Source organism: Perissodus microlepis, chromosome 1 (genome assembly GCF_051167445.1).
Source record: "Perissodus microlepis isolate ML-2025 ecotype Zambia chromosome 1, ASM5116744v1, whole genome shotgun sequence".
Taxonomy (NCBI): domain Eukaryota; kingdom Metazoa; phylum Chordata; class Actinopteri; order Cichliformes; family Cichlidae; genus Perissodus; species Perissodus microlepis.
The window spans coordinates 12,788,575-12,810,070 of record NC_140461.1 but is presented as its reverse complement, the minus strand read 5'-3'; the positions used below and the strand labels follow the sequence as shown (position 1 = coordinate 12,810,070).

Here is a 21,496-nt window from a genome sequence, read left to right as displayed (position 1 = left end):
TGTTTGTTTGTGTTGGTCTGCAAATACTTGCTAAGCTGAGCTTGGCAGAACATAAAAAAATTCAACACACACTAGAAATGGACAAGGTTTGCCTTCAAAGTAAAAGCTGTGCCTCAGCACTACAGCCAACATGCTTCATTATGCGTAACTTTTATTTTGAAGACAAACTGTCAATTTCTGGTTTGTGCTACACTTTTCACAGTTTCATTGCAGCACAGAGTAGTTAGCCAGTGTTTGTAGACGGGTATGTAATTTCCATTCAAAGTAAATTCTGTGGTAAGACCTTAAGAGAAGCTCTGGATAAACGCATGACTGCAAACATAAATGAACTGAAGTGACGCTTTAAAGAACTGCGTGCTAAAATTTCTCCACATAGATGTGAAAGGTTAATAAAATTGTAAAAAAAAAAAAAAAAAAGCAATCACTTCAAGTTATTGCCTGCTAAAGAAACAACTTCCTAAATCATGGGGTGTACTTAGTTTTTTTAGTTTTTTTATAGAACTGCATAAAGTCTTGTGAAAACTTTCTTTTTCACGTGAATATCAGACAAACAGTGTTTTCTCATTTTAATATAAAGCAGATCAGATGATAGTCGAGCCACAACCTGCCTCTGTAACCATAGCAACCTGTATTTGAACAAATCCTTGAGTAGCAATGGAGTTGTTAGAGGCTGAATCCATATTCTAAATAGAAAACAAAAGCTGTGGTCTTTACTTGAAAACTGCAGTGTGGGAGTAAGTGAGGGTTGTAATGCAAGATTAAGTCCGAGTATTGGCTCAGAAACGAGAAGTCTTACACAGCCACGTTTGTTTTCAAGTACCCGTCAAAGCTGATATCCATATGACAAATTGAGCCAAATGATGGGGGTGACTGTGGTTTGGCTTCATATTTTGAATAGATTCAAGTAGACTCCCCACTTCTAGTTAAGAGGCTGATATGGTCCAGGTTCACGTCACTCAAGGTTTTCAGTTCCCGGAAATATTAGTAACAGCTTGAGCAATCTTTCCGTTAACTTTTATTTACTTAATGTAGGTAAACGCAACAAAAAACAGGGTAATGATAATAAATGATCATGCTGACTGTGTTTCACACTGCCTCATTATGTTGAATGTGTTGCATTTGTTGGACTGTTTGCCTCTCTTCTTCGCTTGCATGAAACTCGACACCTGCACAAGAGCCGCTGCCGACAGAGATGCATCACCTGCCTGGCTTAGCTGTTTGCCAAGCTCGCTCTCTCTCTCTTTCAAATGCACATGCAAAAACACACAGGCACACAAAAGACTTGGAGTTTGTGACCTGTGGCATATGCAGTCTGTCACCTAACCCCACCACCAACCAGGTGGATAATTATGCAAGCAGGGTTTTTTAACATGCAACTTTTTTTCCCCCCACGTAGAAGGGTGTGAATGTTCTATATCCTACATGCCTTTTTAAAACCAGGCAATAATGAAAAGCAGTTAAAGTATAGTAGTTTTATTTTTAGTTTTATGGATGTTAAATTATATTTATTTCAGCATTTGTAACACAGCCAAAAGCCAAAAAGAAGAAAGACTGGTTGTTTAAAATGTTATCCGACACATGAATTTTCTTTTCCATTTTCCATTTTGGCCTTTAAAAAAAAAAAAAAATTAAAATCTAAGATAAAAAATACAGTTGGTTGACACCTGTAAAGCCTCCCTCCCTCAGTCACACTTGTTTCCAACATGCATTTATCGAAACTTCCTCTGAGACTTAAAAAGACTAAAAAGTGGAGTTTGAGTGTTTCTATCTCTCCGATACTAACAGAATAAAACACCACAGGCCTCGTGGAACACAGGCATAAATATTCATTAACAAGTTTACCTTGAAACCAGATGTGTATGTATGTGCATGTGACTGTACTCCCAAAGGGTTTCATTTTTGTCTCCTATGCACTGATGCATTTGAAAGACTTCCAGCATCTGCTCAGTCCGGTGACTCTAGTTTAAAAACATTTTACCCAGCGTGAGCCTGTGTGAACTGGAATGCACATGGTGAGCAGTAAGCAGGGGTCACCACTTGACTCGATTACACTCGGAGAGAGAGAGAGCGATATTTACTCAGTTCCTCGTCCAACACTTTCCACTGACTCTTTCAACCTCCTGTCCTCTGCAGCCCCATTCATGCTGGCTGGATGATGATGATGACCTCATTTCTAACTGTGCTGGTTTGATTGTGTGTGTGACTAAGCTTGTGTGCTTTAGATCAATTTCATTTCTGCCTGATGAATAGTCAAGAGAGGGTCTAGAATGCCTTGTTTACACTGCATTTGCCTTGGATATGAGTGGTCATAAAAATTGATTTATTGGCAGCTGAGGTTATTTAGAAGAAAAGGCTGGCTTGTTCCAGATGTACATGAAATTGGTAAACACTCTGAAACTCATTCATCATGGAATAATTGTCAGGACGACCAACCCCACGTGTGGGAGGGTGTTTGTATAGTTGAAAAAACATTAACCGAATATATGAAACACTTGAAAGGCCAGTGGAGATGAGGAGCAATGGAAAAGGCCAGCAGGCTGTTAGCTGTGCAAAAGGTGCTAAAAATGAGCAATACCGATTTTTACAGCGCTTGGAGGGTGGTTTCTTTTCGATTTAGGATTTTAGAACATCAGCACAGCACCGAATTATAAGGAATTGATTAAACGGTGCCCTTTCGTTCTTCTCAAAGCTTCAAGCATTTCCTCCTGTGGTTTACCTCCAGTAGAACTCTCGCAGCCTCTACATCGATTATTGTGTGAGCTTACAAATCAAGTTAGAAAACGAATCCTTACATTTGTGTTAGATAGAACGCACTTGTTGGCCAACATCCTAAAAGCTTTGTCTCACATGAATGTAACCACTGCTTGTACTCTTCTAAGTGTTTTTCTGTGTTATTTAATCAGTATATAATATATTTTAATTCAATTTTAATTCGATTTTTATTCATAATGCTAAGCTGTAAGGTTTTTTTTTTTTTTTTTCTGAACCAGTCTGCAGCATTCAGACTGAGAACCACTGACAAAGATGCTAACTTATGCCAGCGACTTTGAGTTTAAGAGCCAGTGTTAGCATGTGTCGCCTTATAATAATTCAACTAAACTCACTCAGAATTACTATGGTGAAGCCTGACAAAGTACTGCATTACACAGCATGATCATTATTCGCTAGCAGTGCATAAAAAATGGATGGATCGCAATTTGTAACATGCTCTAGGAGCACATTAGTTTTTCCACCCTGGGGCTAGAGTGTAAGTTTTAGCTTTTGTATGTGGTTTTCACTGATTTTTTTTTTTTTTGCTATCAGACATGGTTAATTAAAACTTTGTTATCTTGGTATTTGTTATCAGGCATTTAAAAAGGGGTTTCTTTTTTCAAAAAAACAACAACAGCGATTGCTCTCAATGTCCTAGGGGCATGTGCACAGTGAATGCTACTGCATGATAAATACACGCTGCCTTTGTGCAGTGCTTTGGGTCAGAGAATAAATCAACTCTTAACTTCATTAGAAAGTGATGTGTTCATCTGGAACAACAAGTTGCTATATGTTACTATGATAAACTGCGAGGCAGGTGGACTATGTGTACATGGGCTTGCACTAGCCCAGTTTGGCCTTGTGTAGGGTACTAACATGCTCTGGTCAAATATCGAATTGATTGTCTGTCTGGTTCAGAAATCCTCTATGATTGGCCTGTTTGACTTGTAAGCTGTTCTATTATTGGATTAGAGGACATGTTACTGTAATAGGGCATGGGCATTCCCAGCAGGCACTACTCTGCCTCATTGATCTATTGAGCGGTAGCTACATGTTCTAGCGCTCGTTCTAATTTTCCTTTTATCTCACAAGCTCTTTGTCTTGGAGTTCTCTACACATGAAATCAAATTCTTTGTGCACAGTTACAAAATGTAACACGCTTTCCCTTTACTCTTTCATGTTCTCTGTGAGCTGTCTGTCTCCACTGGTGTGATGCGTGTGTCAAACCCCGTGCCTCTGAGTTTCTAACTCAAATGACACAGTGCTTAACACAAACCATACTGACAGCTCCCATCCTTTGGCATCTGTCAGCATTTGTTCTCTTGGATGTGCATTTACTAGCTCCAGTGGAGGTCAGTGCAGCCTAATCCTTAACCCAAAGCAAGGGCAGCAGTCTTGGCAGGTCATTGTATTATTGATAGAGTGTGTCCACAGAGTCGAGATAATGCGTTCATTTAAGACAGTCAATAGGCAACAAAGTCAATTCAATGCAGTTGATTTGCTATAATAAGTGGTGACATACAGTTAGTTTTTATATTGGAGTTTAGGGATACCTGTAAGTCACTATTTGAGATGTGCGGGGTTTATTTGTCTGTGCAAATACAGGGAAGACACAAGCATGCACTATTCGATTATCAGGGCTCTCTACATCATGTTTCTCTGATAGAGATGTAGTTTTCTTAATTTACTAGAGGTGTAGTGGCAGATGTATGGCAAAACCCCCGACTCCTGTCGGCTGGAATTACCCGGAATTAACAAAATGTAGACACAGGTGAATCGGTGCACATCGTACAGAATAAAGCTTCCATCACAACACAGCATATCCTGTAATCTGTCATCTTTACTGTGTGTAGACACTTGGTGTGTTCTGTTATTTTAGTATTTAAGCCAGTATTATCTCGCAGGCAGAATAGTTAGATTGCACCAGGTCTGTTACAAAGTGATGTCTTAGGAATAGACTGGGTTACACAGCCTGCAGGCTTCGTAACTCACATGAATGCAAACATTAAGTAAATGTATCAGTGCACTTTGAGACTCTGGGGGACTTTTCCAGATTGACAAAGCTTTTGTGATGAGAGATGGAGGTAGACCATTGTTTAGAAGAGACGGATAACATCAGAACACATCTATACACCTTTGGCAATGGGATGGACGATACCTGAATGATTAGTTTAAGAGGTGTGGCTCCTCGGGGATTTGTTTTGAAACACAAATCTAAAATGGGCCAAAATAGAAATGCATGAGTAAAGCATAAGTACTACAAATTGTCGCACAGTGCTGCAAGTAACTACAAGCCTAGAGTAATTTCTCACTCTTCAGTACTTTAAACAGGATATAGAAGTCGTGTTGTCTAGATCAGGTGGCAGGAGATCGAGGGATGCACCTGGGACGTGTCTAAGCTAACACATTCACGGCGCTTCCCTTTTGCTCATGGCAATTCTGTTGAAGGGTATTAACTTCCCTGTCGGCCTCTCGGACATAGTCTTTGGCAGCAGGTACATGTACATTGTCACCTTTATTCAGGGTGAATATGATACGTAGATAAAATGCTGAAGACCTTCAGGGCTCGCTTGTTTGAAATCTGAGCTCATTGTTGCTGGCAAAGAATTTTTCCTTACTTTAGTTTTTCTTTGTGATGGCATTCATCATAGGACAGAGAATCAAGAATAAGTATGGAGTGTTGGTGCATCACAGCTCGAATATGCTGGATTTTAACCTGTGGATTATTTGGGACATTGCTGGGTTTTCTCCTTGTTTTCCTTCCACTAACCAAAGATATAGATATTGGCTTGTTTTAATTATTTTCTAAATTGATTATGGGTGTTTGTTTCCTGTCTGTGTTAATCCTGTGGATGGATTGGCAGTTTGACCAGGATTTACCCCAGCTTCTGCTCAATAATAGAGGTGATAGTTTCCACCCACCCACAATTCTAGTTGGGTAAGAGCACAAGACTAAAATGAACTAACGTTGGATCAAGTTGTTTCTTATCAGAAATGCAGAGCATTTAACAGAAAGGTGCGGATGTTTAACCAAGTATTAGGATGACTTGGGGTTGAGCTTTTGCTGGGATCAATTTAAGGTTTTGATTTCATTTTGATGTGAACATTATTTGGGTAGGGTTAGGAAAATGTAATAGCTTGATTTTGAAATGCACGCTCTTACAGTTACTTAAATTTTCTAAGCTATGAGGGTGCCAAGTTATGCAGGATCTAAAAGTAATGACACCAGCAGACATGTTCCACCCACATATTCAATTAGAGGGCCAAACTGTACCACGTGGCTATAGACTGTAATAACCTGCAATTTTCTGGTGAAAAACGCTCAGTGCTAATTAGTGAAGGTTAAGAAATTGAAGTAAAACAAACTGTTTTTAAATTTAGATTATTCCATCCCAAAATCCATGCATGAAATGTACTGAGTGGTCATAAAGGGGACTTTTATAGAACATATACATAGAACAATGTATATTAGTCATCATGTTTAGTGACACTTCTCTGAAAATCCACACTTATTACTCATTCAGGGCCAGTGCACTGTGATTAAACTGGCCCTGAATGAGTTTCTGCTATGGTTGGTGTACGTCACATGAAAAATGTTGTTTACAGCAAAGCGGTCCTGTTGAATATTCTTCGTTATGTGAGCCTGCAGTACATCAAAGGAGTGTAGGTGTAACTGGTGCAGTGGGTTTAAAGTCAGGAGGGGAACGGAGGCTTTGTGTTGAGTGTGGGAGTCTACAGTGTATTAATGATTAAGGATTTATACGTTCTCTGTCTGTGTTACTCTTACATGTACTGGTGGTTCGGTGTGTGAGGGCAGCGGCACCTTTTCCTCTGTTGGAGGGGTTTCCTTTCCTAAAAATCGCTAACGTTTCCTCACATTCTGGTGGTTTTAACTCCTCTTCTGCTGTTTGGTGGCAATTAGCTTTGATGTTTAGGTGTAGCTCTGAGAGGCAGGTGTATAAAATAGACAGATAATGCTGCTAACTGACAACACCCTGGTGCAGGTGGATGACTTGTACAGCCACATAAAAGCAGATGAGCAGGTAATCAAAGTGTGCAGGCAAACAGACGGGCCTGCCTCCAGATGGATTCGCCAGAATGGAGCGAAATTATGCCAAGAATGAAATAGCTGACTACTGTAGTCACAGAAAACACAACTCCTCTTCATCGAATCAAGTGAAACTCGAGATGCAAGTCTTTGAGTTCTTTGTTTGGTTATTGCCATAAAAAATGTTTACACCTATAGATTTTCTCTTTGCCTGTAATTTGATCAGTTCTGCTTGGGCTAATATAATACCAAATCTGGGAAATTAAGGGTTGTAATATTAGAATGTTTTCCCAGACTCGTTTTTAATTAACATCTGGCTGACTAACAATATACCAAATTAAAAAAAAATATGTTTTTAAATGCCATGCTAACAACACCAGTCTATCCATTCCAAATTACAATAACTGAATGGATTTCCTACTTGATTTGTCAACAGCTACAGGTTCATGTTAGCTGCTCACATGACTGGAGTCTCAGGTGTTTTAAAAGATTTGGTTTTGTCTTCATATTTGTCTTCAAGAAGGCTATGCATTTTTTTTATTTAGTTTTATTTACAGATTAGTTTAATATCCTAATGAGGTAAAGCCTTTATATGTCATTTATGTTCCTCTTAGAATTTGTGTGCTTTTCATGTCTGAATATTCTTTTTTTTTTTTTTTCTCAAAACTAAATCAAGAGCGTTGCCTCTTTAATTTAGGTGCATACACGATTACTGAGCAGGTTAGTTGGTACTGCATGCCCACTGGAGCTGTATTCCCTTATTGGATTTTGTTGTGGTCTAATGAGTTGGCTGTACTCAAGTGTTTTGGGGGCTTTACAATCACATTTGGTCTCAGCAAATCCTTTCTCATATCAGAGAAGCGAAAATGCACGATGGGACGATTTGCCGGTAATCTGGCGTCGACAGAGATGCTGCTTTGCCTTAATGTGGGATGAACCTTTATATTTTCTTAATGGGCCTTATCGGGAGTGTCATGCTCTCAATCAAGCTCATCATTTGGTTTACTGTGCGTGAATTGGATTTTAGCAGGTAAAAAGTTGGACGGCTATCATGCTCGGGATGTTTTTAGCCGTGTTTGTTTACGGAAACAAATCGGTTCCTCTCGTGAATATGTTGTTTGTGTGCAGTGAAATGGAATTATAATTCACAGAGGATTCACATCTTACAGAAGCTCAAAAGGGTTTAAAGGAGGATAAGTAAAACATGCTGTGTGACAACCAATTTTCATATTACTACTAAGGCTAAAAGGATTTTGTGTGAGCCGATTGTGTGGGTGTTCTTTTTTTTTTTTTTTTTTTTTTTTTTTTTGGTTTGTTTTTTTGTTTGTTTTTGGGGTTTTTTTTAGTTTCCGATTTGACTCGGGACCCAGTTTAAATGTTCAAAACAGGGAAAATGCATAAAGTTGCAGTCAAAAATGGATTTTTGTGCTTGTGGTACCATACCTCCTTTATTGTTAGTGATTGGCTGAATCTACTTGTGTTTCCCCTGTCACAGTCTTTTTGTAATATTACAAACCTTTTTACAGAAATGCTTGAATGTTGTTTAAATAAAAAGAATTAAAAAAATTGGAAAAACTGTCCCGGGAGATCATAATTCAGATTTGTTTTTGAAAATTGTGGAAACTGCTTCTTCTAGGTTAAGGAGAAAGTGGGACAGCCTTGGTTGTTTCAAGCAGAAGGTGACATGAAGCTCAAACTCATAAGCTTAATTAATACTTCTGCCCTGAATCTTTATATAAATAAAGACTAGTCAAGTGATTGACTCCATTACTAGACACAGTACAGTGCAAAAGATTTGAGCCACCCTTTATTTCTTTATATTTTGCTGGGGAAATGGCAAATAGAAGGAGCAATTCATTGAAACGAAGGCAAAATCAGAGTTTGCACAATTCCTTGAAAGTCAATATTTGTTATGACAAATAATACAACGCTAACTGAAGTCTCTTAGGTAGGATTTCTTGTCATTTCTTTCAGTCTTCAGGAACAGTTCTCCAGCTCGGCTTTGGATTTGGTTCCAGTCTGTTTTTTGTTAAGAGCTAAGCGTTCTTGAACCACGCTGCTTCCTGTGTTTATTTTCATTGTTATATTCATTATGCTCCGAAATGAAACCTTTGCTAATGAGATACTTTCCAGGTGGTATTGCATGGTGAATTCACAACTGATGGTACTTTTCACAATTTAATGTAAAGTGCCACCAGATTTTGATAAGCTCTCAAAACCTGCAGCTCCAAATGATGATGGAGCCTCCACCTTATTTTGCAGTTGGTTGTAGACAACTTCCACAGATTTTCAGCCACTTGTTGAGTAATTTCAAACACCGGAGCCTCTTCTTCCCGTTTCCTTTCCTTAAAAAAGGTTTCTTGACGGCCGCTCGTCCACTGAGACCATTTCTGAAAATTCTTCAGAAAATTACAATCACTGGTGTGAAAAAGTAGCAAATGTCCAAAGAAAAACTTTGAACTATTGCTCAAGAGCACTCTAAAAAGTTGCAGGAAACTCTGGCTCCTTGGAAGCAGAAGAGGCTCAATTGAAGGACTGGACCGATTCCAGATATTTCATCCACTGAAAATCTTTACTGAATACATATGAAGTGAATGATATGAAGAAAGTAGTGCTGCCAGTGTTAATCTCGTTAAAATGACATTAATGACATCAGGGGCTGCACAGCGCTAACGTATTAACGAGCTTAAGCGCGCTGACGCCGTGCAGCACTCGCGTGGGGCGATCCGCGTTAACTCGCTAACAGAGATTTGCCGCGTTAATGCGGTTATGGCGTTAACGTCATTTTAACGAGATTAACGCTGACAGCACTAGAAGAAAGAGAAACTTTTGAAATTCCATATCAAGCAGCTTAAATCCCATCACGTCAGTATAGGAATCGTTGTTCTTATGGATGCAGGTTATTGGGAAACATGGCCGTATTCCAGATCTAGATTTTAAATTATAAGCAAATCATTGGTTCCATTATTATTGTGATCGCAGCATTCCCAACTTTTTTGGAAATGGGGTCAATGTTTATGTTTTCCTCCTGTTCATCTTTCACCACTAATGGCTGATGATTACATTTCTGAAATTCTGTAAAGTTTGTTTCTTGGCAAAAAGATAGAAAGCACTGTAAGCTTAGCAGATAAAGGGAATATATAAAAAAAAAAACCCAAAACAATCATGACCGTGACTCTGAAACAGATGCTGCTGATGCTTCACGCAGCGATGCAGAATTTGTAGTATTTCAGAAATGTGTTCATATACTTGTAAATCACCCTCAGCCCTGACAGTGTTCCCACAAGCTCACCTTGTTTGTTTTTTCATAGCTGATAACTGGTCTTTTAAGACAGATGTTTTCATATTGTTGGTTAGCGGGCGATCACCAGAATAGCAGCTCATATCTATTTTAGGATGGTGTTTTTGCTAGTGTCATGATCTGACACTCTTATATTTTGAGTAGGAGCCAGTTGTTAGCGGTTGAAGTGTTTGGATTGGCTCCAAGAACTATCAGCAGGAGGTTTGGGAAAAGGCTTGACTGACTAAGATGGAATACACAGCAATAAGAAATGTACAGGCTTGAAAGTCTGCGTAAATGGTTTGTTAATAGAACATTTTAACAAGTGCTAAACTGAGACACAACACATATTAACATAATGGATTTTTTTTTTTACCCAACTTGAGATGCATATCTGAAAAATGCCTGGCTGTGTTATTACCGGGTTCAGAATACCACAATGAGATGTCGACATGGTGCAAGACGAACGCTTCACTCCTTTGTGCGAGCTAATCTCACATAGGAACCAGATTTTGAGAGTCTGAGTCAGGGTTAGAGGCCAGCGGAGCAGAGGGGAAGCTGCCTGTGTACTTCAGCTATGGCCCAGGCTAACCTCTGACCTTTGACCCTCCTGTGCCACAGGGTATTCCTATGTTCCCATTGGTGACAGACAGGATGTGCTCTGTCAACAAGGTCACGGCTCTTTTTTCCCTTTTCTCCGTTTTAGTTGTGAATCGCAGCAGTGTTGAATCTGAAAGTGTACAAGCAGCATCCTCCTCCTCCTCGTGCATTTCTAATGACATAAAACTATCTAAGATGGATTAAAATTGCACGTTACACACTGAAAACTATTGTTAAAGCGGGCATTTTTTATAGCATCTAAGATAAAAATGCAGCAGTGTGTGAGAGGACTTTCATTATTTCATCTCAGTATTGTCTTTCTTTTCTTTTTTTTTTTTTTTTTAAAAATGAATGGACAGATGATTGACAGCGTGTGATTTCTTACACTGTTGGTTTGCGTGTTGCAAGAGAACATCAAGCATTCTGTTATTTCAATAAATTAGGACTCATGTTGACTTTATCTTAGATAAGTTGGAAATTGCTTTGTTTCCTTTCTGAAGAAGGAAATTTCATGCAGGCTTTTCTTGCTGCTTTTTCCCCCCCATTGGCAAAGAAACATCAACGACTTAAGCGGGTTTTACCCACCTAGTATGAAAACAATTGTAGAGAGCTGCCTCTCTGCTTCCAGTTGTTGTTGCTGCTTTTCTGCTTTAGTTTTAAATCTTTCACAGAGAATAGACTTTTTCTTTGTCCCCAGCAGGGACCAGATGGGCCATTTTTCAAAAAGTGATAAATTTGTTAGCTCTTTTTATTTTATGAAGCATGAAAATTTCATTGTTTATGATGGTGCAAGGAGATGTTTTCCTTAAGTGTGTGTTATGAAAGAGTGATATACTACAAGAGCTTAGGTTATGCATTTTCCCGTGCATGAAACACCACAGTGGTGCCACACTGGATATATTAGAATATAAAAACAACATATAGAGATTTGTGTTTCAGAGACCCTCCCCTCCAAAACAACTGAAGGGGCATTCTTCTTCTTCACCATCTGGCTCTTTTATCCTGTTCAACGAGTTTCTTCCCTCTGCTCAAATTTGAGACTCGCGCCTTGTTAATAAACTCAACCTCTCATCCTCTGTCTTTGATTTTTGCCAGGTGTAGCTGCAGCGCTCGCCCGCACCGCCTGGCAAGATGGTGGCGTTGTCACTGAAAATCTGCGTGCGGCAATGCAACGTTGTGAAGACGATGCAGTTTGAGCCCTCCACAGCTGTCTATGATGCCTGCAGGATCATCAGAGAGAGGGTCCCAGAGGCTCAAACTGGACAGGGTGAGAATTAACCCTACTTGGTTGCAAAAACAAACTATGATTGGGGTTTTTCTTTGTAAAGACAAAGAGAGAAGTATAAACTTTACTGGCTGTGGTGAAGACTTTTGCAGCAAAAAGCAATATGTTGGAAATGTGGCTTAGATAATATTTGATTTACAAAATGTAGAGATGTTAAAGTCTCATTTGGTAGGTTTATATGTCAATTACACTGCTTTAAATTGGATTGCAGTCATTGGTAATGCTACCCAATAAACTAATGCTTGGATTAGATTATGTCACAATTTTGGCTGCTTTGCTTCTGATTAAGTCAGTGGGTCTCAAACTTCTTCAGACATGAACCTTTTTTCAGACCCCCCCCCCCCCCCCCCCCCCCCCCAAAAAAAAACACAAAAACTTGTTTTTGTGTATCAATCACTGATTCAAGTTGACATCCAGCGATTGAAATGTCAATATGACAATTAAATCGTGTTTAATTTGCCTTACATGAATCACATTTGTGTTAAAATTAGATTTCATTGGCTCTTTACTCTGCAAAGTTAGTCCCACAGTTTAAGAACCACTGAATTAAGCAACCATGGAATCTGAAATTTTTGCCATTACTTCCATGACCCCAATGCTAGCTTTCCATTTTACACAAGTAGCAGGTCTGACTTATCTGTTCCATTCAGCAGCACCAAAGTCATCATCCCTCTTTTGATTTTCCATGTTTACAGACTTGCCTTGCGCTCTTATGACCATCGTTACAGAACATGTGGTAAATGCTGTCATAGAGGGGTCATTATAGAGTTGATGTCATTTAATCTGATCCTGGCCTAGGGAGTCATTTTCAGTTCTTTAATGTCTAAAGTACAGTTGTTTCTTCTCACTGCTACAGCTTCAGACTATGGCCTGTTTCTTTCGGATGAAGACCCCAGAAAAGGCATCTGGTTGGAATCTGGAAGGACGCTGGATTACTACATGCTCCGCAATGGGGTAAATAAATGTAACCGTGAATTATGGATAACTGGCCTCATGGGGCGACACACACACACGCATGGGAATAACGCTGTGTCATAAACAGCATAAACTGATGCCCAGCGTCTCACACATTTTCTAATCATTGGAGGTAGCAAAATTACAAACACTCTTCACTTAAGTAGAGGTACAGATACTTGTGTTTTAAAAAAAATACAGTTGTAAAAGTTGGAAGTACTGGTTTAACTCAAATAAATAAAAGGCTAACTGAACTTCCTGCCATAATAACACCATACTAATATAAAAAATAATATTAATACAAAGGAATGTGAATCTCATTTCAACCTAAATTCGAATTCTAATGAATTTATTCAGCTTGAACATCTGTTAAGTAGAACTGAAGCAGAGAAAAACTATCTCTCTTTGCCTTTGCCTGCATTATAGATGAGTGACTTTGCCACCACACCTGAGCAAATATACGCAGATATTATATGAGTTATCATGGCCGATTTCCCATAAAGGTGGAATTTAGTGAGTGAATCTAATCAGCATCATCAACTTAAATATAATTTACCCTTGATGGAACATAGCATTGACTATGAACAGCACAGCTTTGCTGCACCAATCCAACATGGTGCATTACTGCAAACAGATCAGTGAAACCATTGCACTTTAATTTGATTTGCAGAATATTTCACAATATGAAAAAAGCAAGATTATTCTATAAATCCCATATGTTTGTCCTGGAGTAGCTGCCTTCTCCCTCTGCTGTCCGGCTTTATATCTTTCCATCTCTTAGTAAAGTTAGAGCTCATTCTTTTCCCTTCCTGGGAAATACGGCAGCTGAACATTTAGTTAGCAGACACACTGTGTGACAAACTACAGACCAACACTTTGTGTGTTTGCTGATATTTGGTGAGCTGCCAGAAATCTGAAATTACCCGTCACTTAAAAGAAAAAGAAAACTTTACTCCCTTCATGCTCACTCCTCTTCTGCAATGCTAGTTAGAATCAGAAGTATTGCTGCTGTAAGTACTGCTAACAATACGTCTGTTACCTGGCATTAAGACTGGGAGTGGGAGTTAAAGCCTTGCAGTGTTGAATATATCAGCAAAATGCTTCATTGTTTGAGTGTAATTAAACATTTTATCTGAATTTAAAAAAAACAAAACATTTTCGATCGACATAAATTCACTAAAGAGAAATTGAAACGGCTGCCAAAAATCTCATTCAGACACACATCATGCACAGGAAGACAAAACAAAGAAGCACCCTGAGAAAATAAAAGCATAAGCTAAAACTGGGAACCAAGACACTGAGAACATCAAAAGAAGATTTTAAAAGCGATCCTTAAAGAAGTGCTATAGCCAGCTTTAGATCGCTTGCCAGCTTGTTTCAGAGGCTCTGATTCCCACTGCCAAAGGCCTGATACACTCTGGTGTTCTATTTAACTGCATATCACAGCCCCTCGGTACATTTGTGCTTGTGGTTTTGCAGCTCTAAATGGTTTCTCCTCTTTAAATCCACCAAAGGCAACCCAGGTAGAAGGCATGACTGTGACCAATTATTCTGAACCAAATCTCGTCTCATTGTTGAGATTGGAGGGGAGCAGCAGGCTGTGATAGGATAGGCAGCCGTTAAATACGGTTTTCTGGCCTTTATTCTCCCCTCTCTCCACGCAACCTGGATGCTTGTGATCTTTTTCTAAGTAGTTACTTTAACTCTCTCTCTCTCTCTCCCTTCATTCTTCTTTCTTCATTTTACTCACATTTTCCCCCTCTCTCTACCTTTTTTGTTTTCAACCAGGATATTCTTGAATACAAGAAGAAGCAAAGACCACAGAAAATTAAAATGCTGGATGGGGCTGTCAAAACTATCATGGTGGACGACTCCAAAACAGTGGGAGAGCTGCTTGTGACTATATGCAGTAGAATAGGTACATCATATCTTTGTCTTCTTATGCTGCCAATCCTGTCTGTGTTACAAATCTGTTGAATCTGAGCTGAACCTTTATGGACACACACACAAGAAAAGAATAATCTTTCCATGTGAAATCCTTTTCCTCCTATCTCTGATGGGAATCCTTTCTCTCCCCAGGCATTACAAACTATGAGGAATACTCTCTGATCCAGGAGACAGTGGAGGAGAAGAAGGAGGATGGCATGGGTACCCTGAAGAAAGACAGAACACTTTTGCGAGACGAGAGGAAGATGGAAAAGCTGAAAGCCAAGCTTCACACAGACGATGACTGTGAGTTCAGGAAAGAAATGCAAACATGAGTTTTCCCTATTTTTTTTTTTTTTTTTTTTTTTTTTTAAAAAGTGAAGTCTTTTACCAGAAACATGTTATATATGGAAAGTGGCAGTTTAGTAGCCCACGTTCACAGCTCTCTGCGATATCTACCAGCTTTCACTGGAATTTGGGAGTACTAAATCTAAACTCCTGATCCCAGGTCAAAACATCTCACTTCCTGCCTATTTTGCATCCAAGATAGGAATGCAGCTGTATTCTGTGCCTGTGTGCGAAATCACTCCTTCCTTCCCTTTTTACAGAAGATTAAAGCCTTACTCTGTAATAAAGGTGAGCCTCACCTGGGAAGGACTGAATAGAGACGGGAAAGATGGACTTGCTTGTACTTCAAGAATAAGGGGATGTAGATTAGTCTGGTTGGGACCATAGTCTGTTTAATTTATGGTAATTATAGTTGATGTCAAATCCAAATAAATGTCCATAAATTCACTTTGCAGCATTTGTTGTCCCATAAGCTTATAATGTATATAAAACAAAGATGGAGCCACCATGAACAGCAGGTTTGAAGTCCCATCTTTAAACCTCAATTTAGCATTTTAGCTGTCTTAGCTTTCAGAAGCCAAAAGTTACTGTATTTGAAGGTATATGCAGCCCTACCAAACCTGGGTGGCAAGGTGGATCCATAGACACAGATACCTGTTTATTAGTGCTAAGTAACATATAGGTAAATAGTTAAACTGGCTTGTAGTACAGTTAACTGCAAAGTGAGCCTCCAGCACTGCAAACACTGTTATGAGTTGTGAAGAGAAAAGTTATTAGAAAGGTAAATGAAGTCACACTCAGATATCTAATTTTTACATGCGCATGGGCGGTTACGGTCCGATCTGCTCTGCTGTCAAAGTGCGCACAACAGATGTGACAGAAAAACCGCCCAGGGCTCTCAGAGCATTCTTTATTTATACCAAACAAGCTTACAAAGAAGTAGGAGTGTCATTTTTAGGATACGAAAACATTTCCTTAAAAGAAGAAAAACTGTTCGCTTATCTTCTTAAACAGGAGGTAGCTTAGTATGTATAGAAACTTAAACATTTCCTTAAAAGGAGAGTAAGAGAGGGGGGAGACCATTAGCTCAGGATGTAGTATGTATGTCACCACATTCCTCTATACATCTGATTCCACTTTCCTTCCCTGTGGTGGTTCCAATCCACAAGCTCCTATTACTTTAAAAATGAAGCTACAACTTAAACATAATCACAAAACTAAAAAATATCTTAACATGAGTTTAGCTACAGCGTAGCAGACAGCAGCTGCCTGTTTCAGCACCCATCTGCCACTTAAAGCAGCCACGCCCCTAACACTGCAGAACTTTTATGCCTTCGTACAATTTAAACAGTTGAGTTATAAAATAGGGCCACGTGCCACAAATGAGGAAATTTGCTACAGAGATGACAGGTGGCCCTTTTTTTTCTTAATCGGGCAAAATGTATTTACATTTGCTTTTTCCAGCCACTAATGTGAAGATGCAATTTGGTGTTTATCAAAAACAAATACTCGTAAAAAAAAAATTAATAAATAAACCACACACACAAAACAAACTTGCTATTGTATATGGTGAGCATTAAATAAAGATAATAGACCTATGCCTCTTTAACAAGAGATTTCTATGAACTTGTTATTTTTTAATTTTTTTTAGTGAACTGGCTGGACCATAGCAGAACATTCAGGGAGCAGGGAGTGGACGAGAACGAGACTCTTCTCCTGAGACGCAAGTTCTTCTACTCTGACCAGAATGTAGACTCCAGAGACCCAGTTCAACTCAACCTGCTTTACGTACAGGTCTGGAACTTACTTTTAAATATGTCTTCCTCTCATTTTTCATTTCAGCAGTTCATGACTGTTGTAGCAGCAGTTTGCCAGTGTCAAAAACAGACACTCGGATAAGAGTGTCTCTCCTCTCCTGAGTAAAACAGGATGTGAGCAGACGATATGCAGTAAAATCCATTTTTCTCTTGTCTCCTAATGGTGACAAGCAGCTACAAAAATGTGCACACGGCTGGCTTTTTTTGATCAATTAAGAATTATGCAAGTCTAGAAAACAGATACAGTGGAAAATAAAGTCATAAACTTGATGTCTACAGTTAATTATTGACTGTTTTAATTTGTCTTTTAGGCTCGAGATGATATCCTGAACGGTTCCCACCCGGTGTCGTTTGATAAGGCCTGCGAGTTTGGAGGGATTCAGGCCCAGATCCAGTTTGGACCTCACATAGAGCATAAACACAAACCCGGATTCTTGGAGTAAGCATCTGTGTCATGACGTCTGTGGAAAAACTTGTAAAATATTAGTTTTTTTTTTTCTTTTTGTCAGAAATAAACAGAAAAGGAAACAACAAAAGGAGAGTTCAGACTTTTTTCATGAGTTTCAGCTTCTTATTTTTCCTTTCTTTTCTAGCCTGAAAGAGTTTCTACCCAAAGAATACATAAAGCAGAGAGGAGCTGAAAAGAAAATATTCCAGGTGTGTTCGTGTTGTCCCTTTTGATAAATGTACACATTGGTGCACAAGCATGAAACGTGGGGGATTTTCAGTGTTCTGAAAATCAATACATGAAAAATCTGACCTGCAGGATCACAAGAACTGTGGCGAGATGACCGAGATTGAGGCAAAAGTAAAGTATGTCAAGTTGGCGCGGTCTCTGCGGACATACGGCGTCTCCTTCTTCCTCGTCAAGGTAAGTTTTTAAAATCATCCATTTGTCCTTTTACCAAATGTTTGAAGTACCAATGCCCTATTTTATTCCTTCAAAAAGTAAAAATATAGCCTCAAGTTCTCTACTTACCTTTTTATTTATTTATTTATTGTAATAGGAAGCAGATTTTGGAATTAGTCGAACTGTAGCCGGAGCCTTTTATCTTCACAGCATGAAATCTGTCCTCTGGGTTTGGTGCTAACTGGATAAAGAGGCTTTTGGTGGACTCAGCTTTTATAAACTGTCTGCTCCTATTTGAACTCTCGCAGCTCGTTATGTCACCTTAAACTAAGCAGAGTACCTGTTGCAAAAAACCAAAATCTCTCAGTGAGATGAAAGAATGCGCTGTGTGCAAAAGCAAGAACCCTTTTGTGATTTGTTTGCCATGCATTTTCGCCTCTCTCGCTAACACACATACAAACACACACCGGCAGCACCTCCTCTGCAGGGAGTTCAGTGTGTTCCTGGAAGGAAACCAAATGTTGTCTGTGCAGCCGAGTGTGGCACTAAGATTATTTCAGAGTGAGTAGGGAGGAAGTGGAGTGAATGAGATATACTAGGAGACATTGCACAGGTAAACTGGCAATACTGAATCTCTTGAAGAAGTCCAGCTGCCAACAGATACGAGCTGATGGGAGCAATTTGCAGACTTCCAAATGCAGTACCTATAAAACTGTTCTGACAAGAGTATCAGAGTGACTTTTTCCCCCACGTAATTAGTCACAAAGAGGACATCCTGCAATGGAAATCTCCATTTGCATCATTTGTTCCTGTCAGCTTCACTGCTCTCTAGTAGAAAATTGGATATTTCCCGGTATTATTGGGACAAGTCACTTGCACTTTTCATTAATAGCTTTCATCACAAAAGGATAAAGAGCAAAGCTGTATCTTGTTTTTTGTTTTTTGAAAAGGAAAGAAAGACACTGTGTTGTATTGGTTCTCTAGCTTTTAGCGAGTGGCTTGTGTATTCCTTTATTCTGTACATAAAAATATAGATTTTTAGCCATTATATCTGCTCACCTTTTGTTGTCTGTCATCATTGAGGTTAATTTTACGGAGCAGAAACATTTTAAAAACAACCGTGGAAAAAAAAAAATCAGCCGATAGTCTCTAACCTATAACCTGCAGAGGCCCCAGTGAGTTTACAGGCCCCTCAGGATTTTTGCACAATTTACCTCTTTGCCCCTCGTGTCACAGTCCATCACTTTGTGTCTCTTCTCTAACTGCAGCTCCCGAACAAATGTTTGCTCTTTCCATCAAAGAGAAAAAGGGGGGCAGAAATGTAATGCTTCATGGCTTAGGAAGCAACTTAAGTATAACATTAAAGGTTTAGTGAATACAGGAGATCTAGCAAGAGGTTGAAAGATGTTGACAGGCAGATAAAGACATGATTTAAGATGCAACATTTTAATTGCTATCTGGGAAAAGTTAACGTTTTTCCCCCCACTGGTTGAACAGATAAGTACCCATCTTGGCATATCATTGTGACAGAAAAATTAGACCTTTGTGCTGAGAGGAAGATAAATTTACATGATTTGCTTAACTTTTTAATCTGCCCTGTGCTTCAAATGTCTCTGATCGCACTTTATACCCTCATTTATATTTTGTGTTTTTTGGCAGTGTTGTAATGTTTACATGGTTCAAATTTGTTTTTGCAGGAAAAGATGAAGAGCAAGAATAAACTGGTGCCACGGCTTTTGGGTATCACAAAAGAGTCTGTGATGAGAGTGGATGAGAAGACCAAAGATGTAGTTCAAGAGTGGCCACTTACCACTGTGAAGAGGTGGGCAGCATCACCCAAGAGCTTCACCTTGGTAAGAGCCACATTTTCTACCTTTAAGCCAAAGACTTAGAGCACATTTATTACAGAAAGCAGGAGCTCTGAATACTTCAGTAATGCTGGCTCTGTTGGGGGGCGTGTTTTATCTTTTATTCATTCTGTTTGCACTGAGCATCGTGTCGCTAATGCTAAATAAGAGTGACAGGCTCACGGTAAACCCAACGATTCCTGCGGTGCTATAAAACAATCACTGTTACGCTCAGCCTGCATGGCTTTTTTTGCCCCTGGTGCACTTCAGATATTGAACAGACTTTTTTTTTTTTTTTTTTTTGTCAGTGTCAAAATCCCTTCTTTGTGTCAGCAACATGGGTCTAATCTTGCAGGTCTGGAAGACGCAACATCTTAATTAAATTAACCCAGCCTCTTTCCTGCTGTTAATTCGGCAGAGTGCTCTGCCATTTAGTCCGCGTGTTTTTCGTGACGCTGTGATTTCAGGTTTGATTTGCAGCTTTCGGAAGATGTCATGGTGGAAGGTTTAGCATTTTAAGTGCGCGAGTGTAAAGAACTCTTTATTTAACTTAGTCCTTTTTTTAAACAATACATGTGGAAGTAACCTTTGCAATGCTCCGCTGAAAGAAATCTTCAGTGTCCTGTAAAACGTCTACCCCAAGATTGCTGTTGGTTGAATCCAATTCTCTGTATGTTGCAGCTTTTTGATGTCAACCAGTGTTCTAATCCTTGCAGTAAATCCTTAGCCTGCACAGCGCACTCTGCAGTGGTTACTTTCCTTACAATCCACGATGAAATGCATGTATAAGGTGTGTGTGTGTGTGTAGGACTTTGGGGAGTACCAAGAGAGCTACTACTCTGTACAGACCACTGAAGGGGAACAGATCTCCCAGCTCATTGCCGGTTACATCGACATCATTCTCAAAAAGGTGAGACATTTATCTCTGGAGATGCTGATGAATCCTCGGGAATCAATATCTTCCTGTGACAAATGCATTCTCACATCTGTTGATACTAGACAGAGCCCAGCCACTGTGTCATACAGCTCCATTTAAATAAAAAAGAAGCACATGTGGAAAGGCTCATGTGGCACCGGTATACAGCAGGAGTTGGTAATAAAGCTTAGAGTGAACAGCTGAGGTTCCATGGTTAACACAATTACCTATCACTGTTATAGGCATTAGAACTGTCGTCCCCTCCTTTTTCTGTGGGTTAGAATACCATCCATCACAGGTGTGTTCAAGGTTCAGTTGTATTCTACTCTGAATGACCTAATTTGTCATGAACCTGTGCAAGTGTGCAATTCTGTGTCACTCAAATTTTTGTTCTGTTATTTTGTTTCCTGCAGAAGCAAAGCAAGGATCGCTTTGGATTAGAAGGTGACGAGGAGTCAACAATGCTCGAGGAGTCTGTATCCCCGAAAAAGTATGTGTATTAGCCTGCTGAACAAAAGTGGTGCAAGTTTTACCTGAGCTGGTTGCTGGTAAAGCCTGCAAACCTGTTTGTCCTGTTTATTTTCTAAGCAATGTAGCCTCTGTTTAGCATAAATCAGCAGTCTTTATTTAAGCCCAGTTGTATTCAAATATATGTTGAGTATAAACGGTTGTATGAGATGCTTTGACTGTGAGCACGGTGCAAGGCGTTCTCATATTATTTGAACAAAGCACAAGATTAAGTCTTTCTTTATTTCCGTCTCTCTGCCGCCTGTGACCACAGCTCAGACATCCATCTCGCAGAACCTCACTTCCTTATCCTGAAAGATAATCATTATGTGAGGAAATTTTGCTGCACCGGACAGGCAAAGGCTCT

General features: G+C 39.4%; 1 protein-coding gene across 4 annotated transcripts in view; it reads left to right on the top strand.

The window, feature by feature from the left end:
• The window catches only part of LOC146393525 (talin-2), a 102,560-nt gene that overhangs the window by 35,575 nt on the left and 45,489 nt on the right, over positions 1-21,496 (top strand). For all 4 annotated transcript variants that reach the window (XM_084930449.1, XM_084930457.1, XM_084930465.1 and 1 more), the window contains exons 3-13: positions 11,775-11,946; positions 12,821-12,918; positions 14,707-14,836; positions 14,998-15,150; positions 16,844-16,986; positions 17,321-17,448; positions 17,603-17,666; positions 17,776-17,880; positions 19,557-19,712; positions 20,515-20,616; positions 21,036-21,112. In XM_084930449.1, the coding sequence (XP_084786575.1) occupies positions 11,811-11,946; positions 12,821-12,918; positions 14,707-14,836; positions 14,998-15,150; positions 16,844-16,986; positions 17,321-17,448; positions 17,603-17,666; positions 17,776-17,880; positions 19,557-19,712; positions 20,515-20,616; positions 21,036-21,112 (1,292 nt within the window). In that variant the 5' untranslated portion in view covers positions 11,775-11,810. The remainder of the gene's footprint in view (positions 1-11,774; positions 11,947-12,820; positions 12,919-14,706; positions 14,837-14,997; positions 15,151-16,843; positions 16,987-17,320; positions 17,449-17,602; positions 17,667-17,775; positions 17,881-19,556; positions 19,713-20,514; positions 20,617-21,035; positions 21,113-21,496) is intronic.